Below are 21,698 nucleotides of genomic sequence, written 5' to 3' on the forward strand. Positions count from 1 at the left end.
AAACAAAAAAAAAAGACTCTCTAATGTGGAGCTGAAGTATCCCCCTGCTCAACAACTGCATCCCAGTTCTCCAAATGGCCCAGGAGATGGTGCACATAACCAGTCTAGAAGTTGCACAGTATGTGTCACCATATGCTGGAGACAGAGAAATACTTAAGATCTAAGGCTGCGCCCTTACAGGGCAGAACTCACAAGTCTTTGTTCTCTGACTCCATCTGCTGGTTGACAAGCACAAACCACAGGATCTGGACTGGTCCACTAAGGACACCAAGAAATATAGCATTAGTGTCTCCAGATTACCAGTCTCAAACACACACAACACACACATTCATCACTTCCCAGTGTGACAGAGTTGCAGGGCTTTGAGAAGATACCTCAGGCATAAAAAGCATTCCCCTTTTATCTAGACCTAGGACACATCTGTATTTACAATCTGAACAGGCTATGAAAACTCAAACCATAGTGGTTTATCTAGAAAAAGAGGAAACCAAAACCTGAAATGTAAAACCACATTAAGAGGCACTGACTGGTCCACTGCAGAACCGCCCTTGCCATCTTTGACACTTACTGATTCCAAGATTGTTTTCTCAAAGACATCAAGCCGGCGAGTCTCCAGCGCGATGCCAATGGCCTGTTTGTACTTATGGTCATCCAAGCAGCGCTGAAACATCTTGTCCACAATGCCTTCCAGCCGCTGGTCCACAGCTTTGCGCTCACCCTCAGGAAGATCGGCATTCTCCACACACTGCTTTGTGTAGTGATCAATGCACTTTGCTAAAATAAAATGACATTAAGACAGCCTTAGCACAAGAAAAACTTTCCCATAACTGGAAGGTCAGGTAGGACTGTAAGTAGCTTCATCTTTCAGCTGCATGTAGACCCAGCAAGAATGGTGAACTATGTTTACTTATCCAGATCATACGCTGCCAACTGTGCAACTGAACCATTTCGCATCTGGTAGAATACACAGACAAAGGACAGACACTGTGGGAGTGCCTATAAAGAAGGTACCTACATTTAGGTGCCAGGTATGCACATATGTTAAATATGCACCTATACACTGTTCTATAAATCTGCAAATATCATCGATAGTTTGACAGTTGGTGTACACATCAGTGGAGTCTGGGAAGAGTGCAAAGTTATGCACGCCATCGTTGAAACTTAACCATACACACTTATGCCAGCTCCACGGCTAGTGTAAGTGCCTGCACCTAAGTTATATCTGCATCTAACTTGTTACACTAGTATTTTATAAAAGGAAGTACCTACTTACCATTAGGTGTCCAGTGGGGGGGGGGGGGGGGGGGGGGATTCTAGAACTAGGCACCTGGCAGGTGCCTACTTCCTTTTACGGAATACTAGCATAACCATGAAAAGGAAACATTTGGTTTTACTTGCTAATTTTCTTTCCTTTAGTCTCATCAGACCAGTTTAAAACCTGTGGGATATGCCTATCTACCAGTGGATAGAGACAGAGAAAAACAAAAACTGCTGTATGGGGAACAAGATGGCTGCCGCTGCATAGAGCTGTTTCAGCAGCGTTTCAACTTACCTGGGCAAAGAGATTTTCTTTCTTTAAAATGCCGCATACTAAGAGAAAAGGGGTGGTAAAGAGGGATCCCTTACCCTCTGCGACCTCAACACCAACCCAGATAAGTTTGGATCGTTTTTTGTCATCATTCTCCCAAGTTCCAAGGGAAGGCAATACCGTAGTGGAATATACCGGGGAAGCGGTTTTTCCACCGGCTGACGAAACCTCCCTCTCTCCACCATCACAGTTGCTCCCTCCGTGTCCAGCGGCATTAGCAGCCCTTGGGGCGACCCCGTTCACCACCGGAAGTGTGGTGGGAGAATCGCCAGTTGAGGGACTTGAGCTGCAATATTCGCCACTGAGCCCTAAGAGGAACATCTCGGGAGAAAAACCGGAGGTAAATTTAAATCAGATTTGGACTATGCTGAGTGGAATGAACGAAACCCTGTTAAAAACGTCTGGGGAAGTTCATGTTATGAATGGAAAAATTGAGGAGTTGAAATCCTCGATAGAGCAAGTTAAAATAGAAACTTCAACAAAGATAATGAAAATTCAAAAGGATGTGGATTTATTACATGAATTTAAGAATGCAGCAGTAAAAGACAGCGGTGATATCCGTCGTAGAATAGAACAGATTGAGAACCATAATCGAAGATTGAATCTACGATTGCTTAATTTCCCAAGACTCCCAGGAAACTCCCCTTCTGATCTTTTTAGAAGATACCTAAATGAAATCTTAAAATTTCCCCTTGAAAATTTACCGCCAGTAAACAAAATTTACTACATTGGGAATCCTATGGAGAAGATTGGGGGAAAACTGAATTTGCCACAAACAAAATCTAGATATATCTGCTCTATTAGAACAATCTTTAGAAAATTGCACAGAAAGAATGACCCTCATTGTTTCTCTAGTATTTGAGCAAGATTTGAATGCGATAATGAGAAATTACTTCAAAAATTCCACTACTCTTTTTGGTGGAGAAAGGATATGGATATACCCGGACGTTACAAAGCAAACCCAGCAAAAAAGGAAACTTTTTCTGGCAATGAAAGAAAGGACATTGGAGATAGGGGGTTCCTTTTTTCTTGCCTATCCTTGTAAATGTAATGTAAAATTGGGTTTAAATAAGTATGTTTTCTATTCACCAGACCAGTTAAAATCTTTTTTGGATCTAAAGCAACTTAAATAACATCAGAATAAGTAAATATGTTTGGGAGTATGCAGCGAATATTTCCCTGAATATTCTTTTTGTTAATTTAAAGACTTCCCTATTCTTTTGTTCCTCCAACCCCTGTATTGTGGTCTGAGGAAGCCTATTGTTCATTTTCCTTTTGTTTTATATTAATTATCCTCATAAATTCAAGGCTGTATTTCATAAACAAGTTTATTCTTGTAAATATATTGAAATTATAAATAAATAAATAAATAAATAAATAAAAATAAATAAATAAAAAAAACTGCTGTATACTTTACCCAATAAGGGTACCGTGCAGCCTTTTCTGAGTGACAAAAGCAATGGACCAATGTATTTGATATGCTGCCTATACACTGGAAATCAAAGCAGTTTACAAGTACTCATGTCAACGTATTGTCGTTAAACAATTTTGAAAAGTTAAACCTTTGGAGAAAATTAAACAGAGGAAAAAGTGTAATAACCAATACAAAAAGAGCAAGATTACAGTAAATTAGAGCCATCTAATAACTAGTGATATACTAGGGAGGGCCACTAGACTGGTCTGGAGGGACTATAAGAACAGAAAATTAGCGGGTAAGACTTAATTTCTCCTTCCTTACATAATAGCCATACTGATCGGACCAATAGTCCATCTAGCCTAGTATCCTGCTTCCAGCACTAGCCAAGCAAGGTCACAAGTGCCTGGCAGAAACCCAAACAGCAGCATTACATGCAATATTCCAAACCCATGGCAAGAACTGGCTTCCCCATGTCTCTCTCAATAGCGATCTATGGACTTTTCCTCCAGGACAAATAAGAGATAAGGGAATAACAAAGGTAGGAATGATAAAATACGGGGTACTTAACAAGTGAGTAAGGGTTAGGAGTTAAAAGCAGCATCAAAAAGGTGGGTACTTATCCAATATTTGAAGACAACCAGCGATGGAGCTTGACGTACTGGCTCAGGGATTCTATTCCAGACATATGGTGCAGCACGATAAATGGAACGGAGTCGAGTTGGCAGTGGAGGAGAAGGGTACAGATAAGAGAGATTTACCCAGTGAACGGAGTTCCCGGGGAGAAGCATAGGGAGAGATAAGAGTGGAGTGGTACTGAGGAGTTGCAGAGTGAATGCACTTGTAAGTCAATAAGAGGAGTTTGAACTGTATGCAGAAACGGATAGGGAGCCAGTGAAGTGACTTGAGGAGAGGGCTAATATGAGTATAACGACACTGGTGGAATATTAGTCGTGCAGCAGAATTTTGAACAGATTGAAGAGGAGAGAGATGGCTGAGTGGGAGACCTGTGAGAAGCAAGTTGCAATAGTCTAAGCGAGAGGTGATAAGAGTGTGGATGAGGGTTCTGGTAGTGTGCTCAGAATGGAAAGGGCGAATTTTGGTGATATTATACAGAAAGAAACAACAGGTTTTAGCAGTCTGCTGAATATGTGCAGAGAAGGAGAGAGAGGAGTCAAAGATGACCTCAAGGTTACGAGCTGATCAGACAGGGAGGATGAGAGTGTTATCCACAGAAATAGAGAATTTGGGGGGGGGGGGGGGAAGAGGAGAGGTTGGTTTAGGGGGAAAGATGAGGTTTTGATCATTTTAACGTCTTAATCATGATTGCCATAACACCACCCCTCCTATAACAATCCTGTAAAAAAAAATCATACTTGAATATTATATTTTAAAATATTAAATAACTTGTGTATCAGGAATTTGCGTAAGTTATTCCACATGCATTATTATATAGACAATAAAAGGAATATCTGATGGTGCTTTTAGTTACTGTAGCATCAGGGGTCTATCACTGACTATAGCAGCTCTTTGCTGCCTCTCAGAAGTGGCCACCACAGGCAACGACCAAGATAGCCTAATGGTTAAGCTGGACCTAACTAGGGCAAGGTCTGGACTTATATACCTATTTTATAAAATACATACAAATTAAACCAATACATCTGTGAATACCAAGCAGCAGGTGTAAATATGTGCTAATACTTTGGGGGGGGGGGTAATTTTCAAAGGGAAAATCTGCATACACATTCCCTTTTAAAACTGGAATGAACAATTCCTGATACACAAGTTAGGCAGCCTTTTAATACCAACTGTTCATCAACCAATGGTGCATATCACAGTACCTATAATAGTCTCCACGTATTCAGAATTATCATTAACATTGAAGAGGTCACCAGCCCCCAGAGCATAGTTCAGGGACTCCTCAAAGGCTCCAAGGTGATAAAATACTTTGGATGCCACCAGCGCAGCAAACTGACGACTTCTGAAACCTTCATCCTCGTACAGCACTTCACTGCAAAGGAGAGAGAGAGAGAGAGAGAACACCAGTTCAGCTTATTAGAGTGAATATTTCAACGGAGCCAAATCTAGGAAGCCAAATACACACTTACATTTTATCCACAGACTCAGAAATTTCTGCCCAGAAGTCATTCACAACAGAATTCAGCTTGTGAAGAGCAAATTCCTATAGAAGATGGAAAGGACATTTAGCCATGAGGAAAGTATAAAACAGAAGCATTGGATCTAAAACAGATAACGTAAGCTGAAATTCTGAAGAAAGCTTGTCAAAGATCAAAAACAATACATTGGTTTTCTGAGGACGTTAAATACAAGAAGTTATGAAAGACAACTAAGAGGTACTGGGGAGGACAGGAATATAAGAGAAACTAAACAATTTACTCCTTTGGTTCAAGAAACCATTCTTTGTAAACAATGGCTAAGTGAATTAAATCGTTATGAATCTGAAAGAGATGCTAAAACTAACTGCTAAAATGAACAGCAGCAAATTTCTCGGACAGGATGGCATTCAACCCAGCGTTCTACAGGATCTGAACGTGAAACTGTAAACTAGGTACTGGTAATCTGTAGTTTATCATTAAAATTTGCCACTGTACCCAAGAACAGGAGAATAGACAAAATAATGCCAGTTTCTAAAAAGGGCCCCCAAAAGCCAGCAAGTCTAATGACACCAACATGGTGGAAACAGGATGACTGTGCATCATTTTCATAGGGAACGTCAACATGGATTTAGCAAGGGGAAGGTATGTCTTACATAGCACTGAAAATTATACTAGATTAGTAACATGCAGATAAGGGCAAACTGGATTTAAAGTTTTTGAAAAAAATCCCTCACGAGAGACTCTCTCAGGAAATCAAACGGTCATGGATAAAAAGCTTCTCAACTTTTTTCAGCCCATTAAAACAATATGACACACCAACCTCTCCAGGACATGAAGTGAACTCATAAGGCTAAAGGAAGAAGGAGATGCTGTGTACAGCACAAAGTGGGGCCTGTCTGTGCCCTCCATACTGCTCATTAATTCCTACACCCCAGGGCTCATGTTGTAACTAAGAAGAGGTGGTATTCACAACTGCATGTGTGCACAGAGAGGAACAGTGCTGGTCTCCTGCTTCTCTGAGGTGACGAGAGCACAGCCCAGATGCTGGTTCAGATCTGAGCATCAGAAGGTCTTGAACCCAGAGTAATGTGACAGTAGGTTGTTTAAGAGGCCAAGGCCTGACCACTCTTCCCCGTAACACTTGCTTTTTCTGTGCTTGTGCTGCTTGCTTTACCCTCTTCCCATGGCAAAGGGGAGCAGAAGCAAGACTGGGGAAATGGGAAGAGCTAAGAAGGGATATGTGAGCTGACGAGGACAGACAAGGGGAGAGAGAAAATAAGAATGGGGAGGTGATAAACAGGTTGAGAAAAATCAAAGTTTTCATGCAAGTGTTTAAAAATGGTTCACTCTTAACTACTACATTAATTGTGGATGTTCCTAACAGCAAGGATACAGGAACAGTGGTTAGGTCACTCTTTTACATCTATGTGAACTCTTTCTTCCTTATGCTCCCCAGCTTTCCACTTCTCCTCCCTTACCCATATACTTCACTTCTCCAGTTTCAGAAGATTCTGAATATCCTTAACTGTAGGGATAGTGGAACAGTGGTCAGGTCACTCTTTCACTTCTGTTGCTGTTATTCGACATCTGAACTCCGCTTCTCCCTCATTCTCTCCTCCTCACTTACCCCCTACACCTTTCCGATCTTCGCAATTCCCATTCCATTACCCTTCACCTCACACCAGCCTTCAAAATGAAGCCTCACGTTATTTGCTGCCCCTCCTCCTGTCCTGCCCCTTTGCGAGACAGATAAAAGCAAGTGGGCTGCTAACAGTGCATGTACTTCGCCCTGCAAAGAGGGGGCCAATTACTGTCGTTTTTACCCATGTAACTACTTAGCTAATTGAGAAGGGTGGGGGGAGGGTGGACTTGCAATTTTCAGCCATTATACATTTAAATTAGGCCTTCCAAATATTAGGCCTAAACTAAAGGGACAAACATGGCGGTCGCTGCACTGCTGACTATATGTATTAATGAATGCTGTGGCTGATGGTCAAATTAGTATGGTGTGCTTGGCGTATGAGGGGGATTTTCAGCAGTTGCAGTGCTTGTGTTAGGACGTTCCTAGTGGTTGGGAGGCGGGGCTAGTGCTGGACAGACTTCTACGGTCTGTGCCCTAAAAATGGCAGATACAAATCACGGTCAGGTATACACAAAAAGTATCACATATGAGTTTATCTTTTTGGGCAGACTGGATGGACCGTGCAGGTCTTTCTCTGCCGTCATCTACTATGTTACTATGCCCATATTAAGATTACGATTAACCTACCTTCAGTTGTGGCTCCTCTTCATCCAGAAGGGAAATAATTCCAGCTACAGAATCAAAGAAACGCATTCAGTGCCCCTCACAGCAACATTTCATTTTATTTCTAAACTTATAAACTACAATAACAATCAGCTCAACATAGCATTCAGAAATAAAACACATAGCCAGTAAGCAAAGCAAACGTACATAAAATATCCGATAATGTTAATAAGCAGAAGCCAGATGGTGGGGGAAGAGGGTTGACACCAGACATTCTAAACTTGTTAAAAAAAAACCTCAAAAGAGGAGTGAAGTGAATTAAAACCCAATACAAATAAGCAAAAACTTCACTAATTATGTACACAGTATCTTAAACCAACATATGCAGTTAATTTGACTAAACAACACTGTACTTAAAAAGCCAAAAAACAAGAGCTCTTACAAAGGGGGGAAGGAGAAGGAAGAGGACCAATTCGGGGTTAAATAGTTCTATAACCTTCTCCCCCCCCCCCCCCCCCCCCCCCGTGCGAGTCCCAATACCCCCGACTCCTGATGAGATATGTCCAGCCTCAGCATCTGGGTCGCTTTGGGGACATTGTGTCAGCACAGCCTCCCAAACAGTGGCCCAATGCTGCCCAATGCTTTCCACAGTGGAAGCATCTGCCACCATTTCCCAAAGTGAAACCAGCACTCACCCCGCTGACAGCCAGCAAAGAACTCCTCATCTGTTCCAGTTACTGCTAAAGACAGAAAGGCTTAACAAGCATTCTAGCTGCCAAACTCTCAGACCCCTTACAGCTTTGCTTAAAGCTGTCCTGTGACCAAATTAGTAAGTGCTGTTGTTTTATTTTTAAGAGAAACAGCCCAACCCCCTCCTTTTTTTTTTTTTACTGAGAGGAAGGGAGCAGAGATCAGACAGCAGAAATCTGTGCTGGGGCACGAGGTGGGGAAGGGACCTGGCACCACCAGGTGTACCCCCTAAAGCCAGCACCACCCATTCTGGCACCCCCAAGCTCAACAGAACCAGGTACATAAGTACATAAGTAGTGCCATACTGGGAAAGACCAAAGGTCCATCTAGCCCAGCATCCTGTCACCGACAGTGGCCAATCCAGGTCAAGGGCACCTGGCATGCTCCCCAAACGTAAAAACATTCCAGACAAGTTATACCTAAAAATGCGGAATTTTTCCAAGTCCATTTAATAGCGGTCTATGGACTTGTCCTTTAGGAATCTATCTAACCCCTTTTTAAACTCCGTCAAGCTAACCGCCCGTACCACGTTCTCCGGCAACGAATTCCAGAGTCTAATTACACGTTGGGTGAAGAAAAATTTTCTCCGATTCGTTTTAAATTTACCACACTGTAGCTTCAACTCATGCCCTCTAGTCCTAGTATTTTTGGATAGCGTGAACAGTCGCTTCACATCCACCCGATCCATTCCACTCATTATTTTATACACTTCTATCATATCTCCCCTCAGCCGTCTCTTCTCCAAGCTAAAAAGCCCTAGCCTTCTCAGCCTCTCTTCATAGGAAAGTCGTCCCATCCCCACTATCATTTTCGTCGCCCTTCGCTGTACCTTTTCCAATTCTACTATATCTTTTTTGAGATACGGAGACCAGTACTGAACACAATACTCCAGGTGCGGTCGCACCATGGAGCGATACAACGGCATTATAACATCCGCACACCTGGACTCCATACCCTTCCTAATAACACCCAACATTCTATTCGCTTTCCTAGCCGCAGCAGCACACTGAGCAGAAGGTTTCAGCGTATCATCGACGACGACACCCAGATCCCTTTCTTGATCCGTAACTCCTAACGCGGAACCTTGCAAGACGTAGCTATAATTCGGGTTCCTCTTACCCACATGCATCACTTTGCACTTGTCAACATTGAACTTCATCTGCCACTTGCACGCCCAATCTCCCAGTCTCGCAAGGTCCTCCTGTAATCGTTCACATTCCTCCTGCGACTTGACGACCCTGAATAATTTTGTGTCATCGGCGAATTTAATTACCTCACTAGTTATTCCCATCTCTAGGTCATTTATAAATACATTAAAAAGCAACGGACCCAGCACAGACCCCTGCGGGACCCCACTAACTACCCTCCTCCACTGAGAATACTGGCCACGCAATCCTACTCTCTGCTTCCTATCCAGAACCATATGAGCTGCCAAAGATGTATCCAGGAGCTTGTGGAGAACCGTCCACCGCGTGCTGAACTCTGTCTTACAGGACGGTATTGCTCCTGGATCTTTAGTATAACTATCTCCACCTGCTGGTAGATGGTCACAACCCACAAGTATCTGGATTCACCTGCCGCTGACAAAAAAGAATCACTGTTATCAAAACATTGTATTCCAGTCTAGAACATGCAGAGACTGGAATAAGAATGTTTTGTAACAGTAGCTCACAGAGGCAACACTGGAGGATTTTAAGCCTCCATTAGGTGAAGAAAGTGAAAAATATAAAGAGATAAGCACATTATTATTATTGGACTAAGAAACAAACTCTTTCATAACTATGCATGGACAGTGTGCTATGATGAAAACACCACTTGCCTCTATGAGTTTGTAAACACATTGAGCGCAACGATTTGTTTCTAAACACATATTTACACAAAAACTATGTTCAGTATTGTTTTAATTCCCCCCCTCTTGGACCTCTTTCTGACTCCAGATCACACGGGGGGCTAAAGATACCTATGTCACATAACAGGTTCTGTATGATTTCTCCAACCTCCATTGCCACCCAATCACAAGGAGGTCTGCTCTGGGTTTGCATTAGGGGCTGTAATCGAATTCTGATTCCCATAACTACTGCTTTCTGTGTTCCTGGATCTAGGTATACTCTGGGCCATTTATGTTCCCAGATAATGCCTAATAAAAATCTGTCTAAGTTTCTCCAGAGACTGAGTGTATGTGATGTGCCTTGTAAGCTAAATGTAAGGTAAAGAGAAGATAGAATAAAGACAGAGATAGGTTTAAATAGATAGATACATTTTATTTCTTACCCAAAGACAAGTCTTCAAGTTGGTACAAATACAGACATCAGACTTTAATCAGGTACATTCAGCAGACAGATTCTGGGTACAACCGGACAGAGCCCTGCCGTCTGACAGAAGCGTTGGGGAGGATTCCAAAGCTATGGCAAATTGTCCCCTCTTTTATACACAAACCTCTCCATAGAAGTCAATGGTGAGATACCTAGCTCTCAATTTCTGAGATGATACTTTCCCACGCAGTCTTATCAGCATGTTTTGGGAAGCGTTGAGATAACAGTTCCACATCTCTCTGTGTCGCAATACTTTTCACACCATCTTAAGAACTCTGTATAACCTCTGTAGCCTTCTATACAAAACTAATAGACTCCATTTTGTTCATCTGATTTAAAGTGACAGTTGTACCAGTTTGTGTTAGGACTCATTGTTCAGACCTGCTTTTTACAGATTCTGAAATATTAAATCATGTACCTGTTATTTGGCCTAGTCAGTACTTCTTCAGTTATTTTAGCTGTTAAAGGTATGTAAATTGACCCATCACTATTCCAGTGGATGGATCCCAAGCGGGGACGCATATTAACTTACAGGAAAAGCAAGTCCTTGCGCAGCCAGTCATAGATTTTTAAACCTAGCTGGTATTTTTACAGCCTGAGTCCTAAAATCTGGCCTTCCCACCCTTCCGGTGGATCCAGTGAGGGTCTCTTGCTGTACTATAATTATACAGTATATATGTCTTCTCTCTTTTTTTAATTAACTTAATTTGCTTAACCTTTCTAGTATTTACAAATTATTACAAAGGTTAAAGAGTTTAGGGCTCTTCAGCTTGGAGAAGAGACAGGTGAGAGCAAATATGATAGAGGTCTATAAAATACTGAGTGGAACGGAACAGGTAAACATACTTTTTGAAAGAGTAAATAACCAATGTGCAAAGACTAGAGGAGTAAGAATTGACGTTACTAGGTAACTCAATGCATAACTAAGCTCTGGAATTCACTGTTGGGGGATGTGGTAAAAGATCTTAGGGGGTTGTTTACTAAAGCCTAGCTTATCTGCAGCAGGGCCCATAGGAATAAAATGGGCCCTACTACAGATAACTTGAGCTAAGCTTTATTTATTTTAGATTTTGCTCACACCTTTTTCAGTAGTAGCTCAAGGTGAGTTACATTCAGGTACTCTGGATATTTCTCTGGCCCAGGAGGACTCACAATCTAAGTTTGTACCTGAGGCAATGGAGGGTTAAGTGATGCCCATGATCACAAGGAGCAGCAGTGGGATTTGAACTGGCCACCTCTGGATTGCAAGACCGATGCTCTAACCACTAGGCCACTCCTTCACTAAACAGTGGGGTTAGTGCAACTGGGGTTAAGAGAGAGTTTGGACAAGTTCTTGGAGAAAAGGTCCATAAGGAGAAATTAGGTCTTACCTGCTATTTTACTTTCCTTTAGCCGCTCCTCCAGACCATGCCCTTTGAGTGGGTATATGTCCTCCTATCAGCAAATGGGGGATAGTGAGACAAACTGTGAAGTGAATATACTTGGTTTTCTGGAGCCCTCTATCCCTCGGTATTTCTATTGACCAAGCAACCGAAAAGAACAAAGGTACAAGGGGACAATAGATCCCCCTAAATAGCCCCATGGGGAACCGGAACAACCAGGAACTACCTGAACGTCCTGTGGCACAAAACTCACTGCCAAGTTAGTCTGGTTGGCTTATGCCTCTCTTGGATCATCCTCTGTTTTTTTTGGTGGGGGGGTTGAGCCGAGACCCCTAGAAGCTAGATGGCTTCCACCTCCTGCTATATTTCCAGCGGTGAAATCCCATACCATGACACACCACAAAACAGTCAACACAAAGTAAGGAGGGAACAGGCATGGTCTACAGCGACTAAAGGAAAGTAAATTAGCAGGTAAGACCTCCTTCCTCAGCATTAGCTCCAGACCATGCCCTATGAGTGAGAAGTACCAGAGCAATACTTGCATGAGGGCGGGACACAGCCAATCCTTGCTTCAGAACCACCGCCCAAAAAGCAGTCTCTCCCCGAGCTTGGGAATTAAAACACTAGTGCTTGACGAAAGAATGCAGGGACAACCAGGTTAACTGCCCTGCAAATGTCTGCAACTGGAATCAATGTGTGCTCTGCCCACGAGGGCACCTGCGCCCAGGTAGAATGCACTCTTGCCCCTGAGAAAATAGGCAGAGATCGCCACCTTCAAGGCGGCCTCCCCCTGTGGTGACCCGCAAAGAGAAGGAAAAAACGATCAGTCCCTCTAAACTCTACCATCCTGTGCAAATAAAAGCGAAAAGCCCGACGAATGATTACCCGATAGACATTATCACCAGCCTCCTGCCGTGAAAACACCTGAACAGAGATGGTCTAGCTAACATGAAATGGCAAGACCACCTTCGGTAAGAAGGACAGAATGCAGAACAACAGGCTCCTTGAGAAACAGGAGAAAAGGCTCTCCCGGCATGACACAGCCTGAAGTTCCGAGACTCTCCGCGCCGATGTAATGGCAACCAAAAAGGCCACCTTGAGGGAAAGATCCTTCAGGGTCGCCATCTGCAAAGGCTCAGAGAGAGCACTAATGCGGCCAGCATCAAATTCAGGTTCCAAGGTGGCACAATACACTTCACCACAGGACGCAAACATTACATTACACATTAAACGACGAACTCCCTGCAAAAAGCAGGAACAACCCTGGATTGGCCCCCAAAAGACCACAAGGGCCACCAAGTGGACCTTCAACAACAAGAGGGCCAACCCTTTCTGCAAATCATCCTGGAGGAACTGCAAGATTTCCACAACAGAGGACCACCGAGGTACCGAACTATGAGCCAAACACCAGATTTTTTTTTTTTTTTAACAAAAACAAGCATCTCAATCTGTACCTTTTTTTTTTTTTTTTTTTTTATCTCAAACAAGCTAAAAAAATTTAAAAAACAATCCAGAGTCCACAGCACATGCCTACTGTCTACTGAGGAGACTGAAATACTGAGAGATACAGGGCTCCACACCACCAAGTGTATCCACTTCACAGTTTATCTCAGTCTCCCTGTCTGCTGGTAGGGCGGTAGTAGGGCATGGTCTGGAGCGGACACTATTATTATTTACAATAGTTATTAAAGTAGACTTGGAGAAAGCAATTACTTTTGATCCGTGGGGGTAAGTAGCACATGATACATCTACCTTGTAAGATCCCTGTTGGAAACAGGATGCTGGATAAACTAAGATTCCAAATTTTTATGCCTGTGTGCAGAAAACCACCTTGGGTGAATCTGTTCATAAAGGTGGTTAATAAGTCCCAATAAATAAGTAAAATAAAATGGGAGGTCCCGGCCCTGACTCAGCTAATCCCGCAGCGCTCCCAGCTTCCACCTCTGTCTTCCTCACCTGCTGAGGTAATCATAGCGGGGTCTGTCCGTCGCTCTTTCTTTATTTATTTGTCTGTCTGTCTGTCAGGAAAACCCCCGCCGCTTCTTCTGTTCGCGGTTGTCGCCTCTACAGCGGCAGCTCCGCGATTCTTCCCTCTGTGCCGGTGCCGCTCAACTCTACCTCACGAACAGGCTGCGTTCCGAGCCTCGCTCTGAGTCACGCACGCCAACCTCTACCCAATCACAAGACAGGACGACGGCCGAACGCAAGAAGCCAAGACCCGGCCAATCACAGAACGGAAGACGATGGCTTTGCGTTTCAAGCCTCGCTCTAGGATCAAAGGCGGCAAAGGCTCGTTTTGCTCAGGGGCTGCTGAGAGAGAGCGAGGCTTGAAACGCAGTGACTCAGAAATTTCCCTGCGTTTATCCGGAAGCGGAAGTAAGGAAAGAGGAGGAGGAGGCTGGCTGCCTGCCTGCCTGCCTGCCTGCCACACGACACACACCACATGTACTTGTTTCTTCCTCGGCGATGGGTAATGTGGGCTGCAGCGCTAGGAAAAGGCAGCCGTCCGTCACTCTTTATCTGAACCCTGAGGCAAGCGTTCATTTACCAGAACATTTACTCTATCTGGTTTTATTGTTTCAATAAACAGCTTCTGGCCTACTGCGCTTTTTCTTGTGACATACCTCTGTGCTGATTTCTCCCGCGATCCTGTTGTTTTACCCTGTTTTGTTTCATAGGAATTAACAAATAGTGCAAATTATTACCAATGAACCAACATGCTTTAAAGGCCTGTAATTTGCAGCTCATAGCTTGATACTACATCTAGAACTGTAATTTGCTTTCCTACTGCATCTAGAACTATAATTTGCTCTCTTAAATCTTAAAGCAATAATATTCTGATGTGATAACCGAAGCCTCTAATGCACTAAATACACAAATTAATTCACAAACTAACACTGATATGAACTCCAGTAAAATACTCCTATCTACTGCCTCACCCTAATCCAACATGCACTCATAATCCCTAGTACAGACAACATTAATCCCACAATTCACAAACTACTCACACAACCCATACACAACATGCTTATCCAAAAAACCACGAAAAACCTACTATCCACGGGCACCATCAATAGAAAAGAAAAAAAGAACAAGCCTACATATCAACAAGATAGACAGCTGATAGAAATTACCACTACCCCGAACCCAAACGAACACCACCAACTAATTCAAATAGGCTACATTAATGCCAGATCAGCAGTTAATAAAACCACAACAATAACTGACTGGATCACTGCTGACCATCTTGATTTATTACTTATTAACGAAACTTGGATATGACTCCAAAGATCCAATAATCCTAGAGCTCTGTCCTCCAGGATACAAAATTACCCACTGGACAAGAGAAGGAAAAAGAGGAGGAGGCATAGCAATAATCTATAAATCTCAACTCACAGTCACAACAACAGCAACATCTATGCTTCCCCAACTTGAAATAGCCTCAGTCAGAATTAACCACCCCAACTTACGTGATCACCTAAACCTAATCCTATTTTACAGACCCCCGAGCAACTGGCAAGATTCACAAACACACTTTATGGATTTCATATCGAATACTTGCGTTTCTAGCCAGGACCTTCTCATAGCAGGAGACATCAATCTTCACCTTGAAGATACCAACTCATGCAATGTACGTGAGTACAAGGACTTCCTCCAATTATGGGAGCTTCACTGGCCAAATATGCAACCCACCCATAACAAAGAACACACACTAGATGATATCACCTACAAATTTTCATTGGAACTTAACCTCACACTTATAGATACAAAATGGACAGCTACGCCATGGTCCGATCACTACAAAGCAAACCTTTCCCTCCGTTGGAGAACAAAAAAGGCACAACAGAAACCAGAGCAAAAAACCTATACTACGAGAGGCAAAATAGACCCACTAACATTCTGGCAACAATTCTACACCGACGAATGGACAACACCTACAGACTCGCCCCAATTTCTCCAAGAATGGGACAACAGATGCAGAACAGTACTAGACAACATAGCTCCACTTCAAACCAGAACCTCACATAGAAAAAAACTCAATACCATGGTTTAATGAAAAATTGAAAGAACCAAAAATACAGGTCAGAAGATTAGAAAGAGCATGGAGCAAGAAAAAAGATGAACACACACTCAAAGACTGGAAACAGCTACAAACAAAATACAAATACACCATCAGACAAACGAAAAGAAGGTACTACAAAACCATAATAGGACCAAACTACAAGGATACACACAAACTCTTCTCACTCGTAAACAAACTCCTAAATACTACACAGGTTACTTCTAATAATACAGACATCCCATCCGCAACCAATCTTGCGAACTACTTCAATGAAAAAATTATAAAGCTCCGACGCATGATACCTACCAATATCACCGAATACACAAGCATCCTTGAATGTCTAGACCCAAAACCTGGGGAATGCCCAGCAGATCGAACATGGACCAACTTTGACACGATATCGTTGGATGAAATCTCACAATGGCTTGGAAAATACGCTAAGTCACAATGCAAACTAGACATTTGCCCTACTAGCCTAATAAGATCCGCCCCCAAACAATTCAGAAAATACCTCATGAAGCATATAAACTACAGGCTTCAAAATGGTCTCTTTCCCACGAATAAAGGAAATATCCTACTCACTCCACTACCAAAAGATGCTAAAAAAAGTACAGTGGACCTAACCAATTATCGCCCAGTAGCATCTATTCCGCTCATAACCAAACTCATGGAGGGAACAGTGACGAAACAACTCAATGAATAACTAAACAAACACTCAATCCTGCATGAGTCTCAATCTGGATTTCGGTCAAATCACAGCACCGAAACTACTAGTGTCCACGATGAACTCATTCAAACAAGCAATAGCAACTGGCCACAACATACTCCTCCTACAATTCGACATGTCCAGCGCCTTTGATATGGTTAATCATGGTATACTATTACACATACTAGAATACTTCGGAGTAGGAAGTACAGTTCTCAAATGGCTCAAAGGATTCCTGACCACAAGATCATACCAAATAACAACGAACGCGGACATATCTCCCCCATGGATACCTGAATGCTGAGTTCCCCAAGGATCCCCCCTCTCACCAACTCTCTTCAACCTAATGATGATACCTTTAGCCAGACTTCTAGCCAATCAGAATCTCAACCCCTACATATACGCAGACGATGTCACGATCTACATCCCGTTCAAACATGATCTAAACGAAATCACCAACGAAATCAACCAAAGCCTCCAAATCATGCACTCCTGGGCAGATACATTCCAGCTAAAACTCAACGCAGAAAAAACACAATGTCTTGTACTCACTTCTCAACACAACACAAACAATTACTCCACCATAACTACACCATACTGTTCTCTCCCTGTCTCACAAAATCTGAAAATTCTTGGAGTTACCATTGATCGAAACCTCACACTCAATACCCACATGAAGAATACAACGAAAAAGATGTTCTACTCCATGTGGAAATTCAAAAGAGTAAAACCTTTCTTCCCGAGATACATCTTCCATTCCCTGGTACAGTCAATGGTAATAAGTCATCTGGACTACTGCAACATACTGTATGCAGGCTGCAAAGAACAAACTATCAAAAAACTCCAAACAGCCCAGAATACCGCAGCCAGACTCATATTTGGAAAAGCTAAATATGAAAGTGCAAAACCCCTAAGAGAGAAACCTCACTGGCTCCCACTCAAGGAACGCATTGCGTTCAAGATGTGCACGATTGTACACAAGATCATTCACGCAGGCGCTCCAATCTACATGCTAAACCTCGTGGACCTGCTTCCCAGAAACGCCATAAGATCAGCCCGCAAATTTCGTAATCTGCACTTCCCCAGCTGTAAAGGACTAAAATACAAGCTGACACACGCCACCTTCTCTTATGTGAGCACGCAGTTGTGGAATGCACTACCTACAGCCCTGAAAACCATTGACGAAATAACTAACTTTCACAAATCTCTGAAGACACATCTCTTCAACAAGGCCTACAAAGAGAACCCATAACTTTACAAACTACCTCTCCAACCCACCCAGTTATTAAAGTCCACCTTCTATGTTATCCTGCCCTACACCTTCCTTCTCGCTTCCCTTACCTAATCTTTGCACATTACTAATTGTATCTAATATCCTGGTATGACTATGTCATAACAAAACTCTGTAAGCCACATTGAGCCTGCAAATAGGTGGGAAAATGTGGGATACAAATGCAATAAATAAAAATGCACATCCCTGCTCTGAATAGCTAAACTGTAAACAGGAGGAAGATCTTCATGACAATTCCTCCACAAGCTAAACACCTTTCTCCCTTTTTCCCAGTCTCTTCCAAATTAGGATTTGTTCAGGTCCAAAGGGTAATCCTTGTATTTGCTCAGCACAGCCTGATAGGGATGCCCACTATTGATTGATGGCTGTTTCCGGGCAATAGTCCAAGGCCACCCCTTCTTTTCACTGTTTGGCTTTCACAACCAGCAGAAGATGAAAAGAATGATATGAAAGGGGTGGAGAATGTATGTCTGTCTGTCTAGAGGCAAAGTAACTCTCTAAAAATTGGTATGAGGGGAAACAGGTAAAAACGATAAGGTTGAAAATGAACCAAATCAGACTGGGGGTTCCAGAGAAATATGTTGCCCCAAAAATTACCCAATGCATTTCTGTGGGACAAAGAGTTCCAGCCTCTGCTTCTGAGTGATTTGCTCCTGGTCCAGTTGAGCTTTGTGATGGCTTGAGTCTGCAAAGTCATATCTGGAGATCTTCAGATCCCTGTCACCTGTGGAGCTCTCCTTTTCCAGCCCAACAACCTTAAATAAGATAAAGGAGAAAAAAAGAGGTTTGCTGGAGAGTGATTCTCTGTTCCGATCTCTCTAGCAAACCTTTTTCTGTCTCCTTTATTTTCTTTCTTAAGTTTGCTGTGCTGGGAAAAGATGAGCCTTTCTCATCTGTGGTGAGACTGTGAGCTTGGAGGGAGCAGCCGACAGTGGTAAGTCTGACTAAAGCTTGACTCGGAACTGCTTGGAGGGCTGCAAGTTCTACAGATTACTTGCATGGCCCATGAAATACTGAGATATTTTCCTCCACCTTTTTTGTCTTTACTATAGTGAGCAAGTTTACACACCTGTGGTTTGGGGTTGATTAATAGGTTTGTTTAGTCTACAGGTTTTCCCCTGTATGTTTTTTTATATGTATATATACACATACATTCACACCTTTATTTCTACTTGAAGAATCAGACAGTTTTCATTTTGGTTGCTATGTATATTGCCAAGTAACATCTGTTGCCTTGGACAGATGTAGATTAAGCCATTACAATGTTGCACATATTTTGTGCTCAGAACTCATGGGCTGATGATCAGAAGCAAATGCAGGCGCGAGAGGCTGTCAGCGCCATATTAACGCCCACATTTCCTCCTGCCCTATCATGGGCTCTGGCTGCAAGTAGCATGCAAATGTATGCTAAACAGGGCATTTACTATTCCTCCCCAATGCTCAGCGGGCAGTGTGCCAAACATTGGCGCTGCTTCAATGGCAAACCCTACGCCAGCTTGGAGGTGGCATTAGGGTTTGCCAAGCATTGGAGAGTAATGGGGAGCCCTATCCAGCCTGCATTTGCATGCTTGGAGGTGTGGTGGCCCTCCAGCCCCCTAACCCTCCTGAACAAGTAAAGGTTCCCTGGTAGTCCAGCGGCCTTCTTTCCCACCCCCCCTCCTACACACCCCTGGACACAGAAGGGGGGGGGGGGCTGGAGGTCTTGTGAACCTCTAGCTGCCCTAACATCCCTGACACACACACAAAAAAAACTCCCTGGTGGCCCAGTGGGCAACCCTTCCCTCCATACACCCCCCTCCTGCCCTGGTAGTCTAGGATCCCCCAAACTCCCCCCCCCCCCCCAAAGGGGTAGAGCTGGAAACTAATAAAGGGTGAACAAGAGCTAAAGCTCCTTAGGATGATTCAGAGATTCCTACACCTTTTTGTAATAACAATTTTGCTCATTCAACTTGATCAAAGAGGAATCTTTTGCTTAGTGGAGGAGTAGCCTAGTGGTTAGTGCAGTGGACTTTGGTCCTGGGGAACTGGGTTCAATTCCCACTGTAGCTCCTTGTGACTCTGGGCGAGTCACTTAACCCTCCATTGCCCCAGGTACAAATAAGTACCTGTGTATACTATGTAAACCGCTTTGAATGTAGTTGCAAAAACCATTCCCTTTCCCTATATCCCCACTACTCCACACTCTCTCTCCAATTGGCAAAGCTCACACCTAAGTGTCCTCAGAGCAGAAGAAAACCACGTAAAAAAAACTTTTTCATGAGGAAGCTTTTGACGGTAGAAGTGAAGGTCCTGTAGGTGATGGTGGAGGGTCAGAGCACCCCCAATATTGAGCAAACTCTTTCGTGTGTGTCCAGGGAGGGGCAATTTCCATTGTGTTTAGTACTCCCAATCATTTAGAAAAGTTGGCTCCCATGACAGAAGAGAAATGAACCCCCCACCAAAAAAAATGCCACAATGGATTTCTGTGGAAGAAGCAGTTCCAGCAGCTACGGATAAACATACACCAGAGCTTCTCAAACTGTGCTTTGCCACTGTGAATCCCCAGTTTGAGGTCATGACCTGGGTGGACACTGAAAGGGACATGATTAGTCCATGTTGCCTGGGGTTTGGTCTCTTTTGGCGGGGTACCCAAGCCTGATGGTGTAAGCTAGACAGCTGGGACAGCTGCGCTTACGGTTGAGATCCCTTGCTGCACGGCGGGGAGCTCTGTTTACGATTGGTCAGTCTTGCTGTGACGGCGGACTGGGTTGGCTACTAAGCCGCAAGCTGATTGGCTTGGGTATACCTGGGGGTTTCTGTTTATAAAGTTGTTTGGATTTAAAATAAAGCTGCGGCCAAGTTGTGCCATGTTTAGAAATTACCATGTGTCTCGAGTTATTATTATACAATGTAACGAATACCCTAGGCCCGAGGGGTCTCGGTTGCCTATGTTAAAGACAGACGGGCACAGCCACAAACAAACACACACCACCACCTCCAACTCCTTCCCCCCCTCCCCCCAACACACAAACACATGCTTTTACTTGCAGATGGGTTAGAAAGAGTGGAAAGAATTAAATGAACCATGCTCAGCATGCTTTTCCTGCTTGTTTTTTTAAATATAAAAACTCAATAGACTGTCCATCTGGGCCATGTCTCTTCTCCTAGCCAGGGGATTATTATACCAGTTATTATTATACAATGTAACGAATACCCTAGGCCCGAGGGGTCTCGGTTGCCTATGTTAAAGACAGACGGGCACAGCCACAAACAAACACACACCACCACCTCCAACTCCTTCCCCCCCTCCCCCCAACACACAAACACATGCTTTTACTTGCAGATGGGTTAGAAAGAGTGGAAAGAATTAAATGAACCATGCTCAGCATGCTTTTCCTGCTTGTTTTTTTAAATATAAAAACTCAATAGACTGTCCATCTGGGCCATGTCTCTTCTCCTAGCCAGGGGATAACAGTGAGGTGGCCTGAAGAATCCATTGGAAGTGGGGATCCTGAGTCTTTTACAGCAGGAATCTGTGGCTACAAAGACAAGATCTCCCTAACTAGTCTTACATTATCCCAGCCCAATACAGTAAACCCCCCCCCCTCCCAAACCTCAAGGTATGTTACCACCAGCAGTATAAAGTGCAGCATCCCACCTTGACCAATCTCAGGGTATGTTAGCCTCAGAAATATAAACTGCATCAGCCCCTCCCCCCCCCCCCCAGGCTCAGGGTTCTACTATCACCATCAATAGAAACTACAACTGCCCCCATCCTCAAGGGGCAGCAGCACCCCCTCCCAGCCTCAGGGTTATGCTATCTTCAGCAACAGAAAGTACAACCCCCCCCC

General features: G+C 43.5%; 1 protein-coding gene across 1 annotated transcript in view; it reads right to left on the minus strand.

The window, feature by feature from the left end:
- Positions 1-13,970, minus strand: part of PSMD1 (proteasome 26S subunit, non-ATPase 1) — a 188,651-nt gene extending 174,681 nt beyond the window's left edge. The window contains exons 1-5 of the mRNA XM_030215782.1: positions 13,765-13,970; positions 7,389-7,432; positions 5,111-5,184; positions 4,844-5,013; positions 569-774 (exon numbers count right to left, since the gene is read on the minus strand). Of these exons, the coding sequence (XP_030071642.1) occupies positions 569-774; positions 4,844-5,013; positions 5,111-5,184; positions 7,389-7,432; positions 13,765-13,780 (510 nt within the window). The 5' untranslated portion in view covers positions 13,781-13,970. The remainder of the gene's footprint in view (positions 1-568; positions 775-4,843; positions 5,014-5,110; positions 5,185-7,388; positions 7,433-13,764) is intronic.
- Between the last annotated feature and the right edge of the window lie 7,728 nt (positions 13,971-21,698).

Source organism: Microcaecilia unicolor, chromosome 10 (assembly GCF_901765095.1).
Source record: "Microcaecilia unicolor chromosome 10, aMicUni1.1, whole genome shotgun sequence".
Lineage (NCBI taxonomy): Eukaryota > Metazoa > Chordata > Amphibia > Gymnophiona > Siphonopidae > Microcaecilia > Microcaecilia unicolor.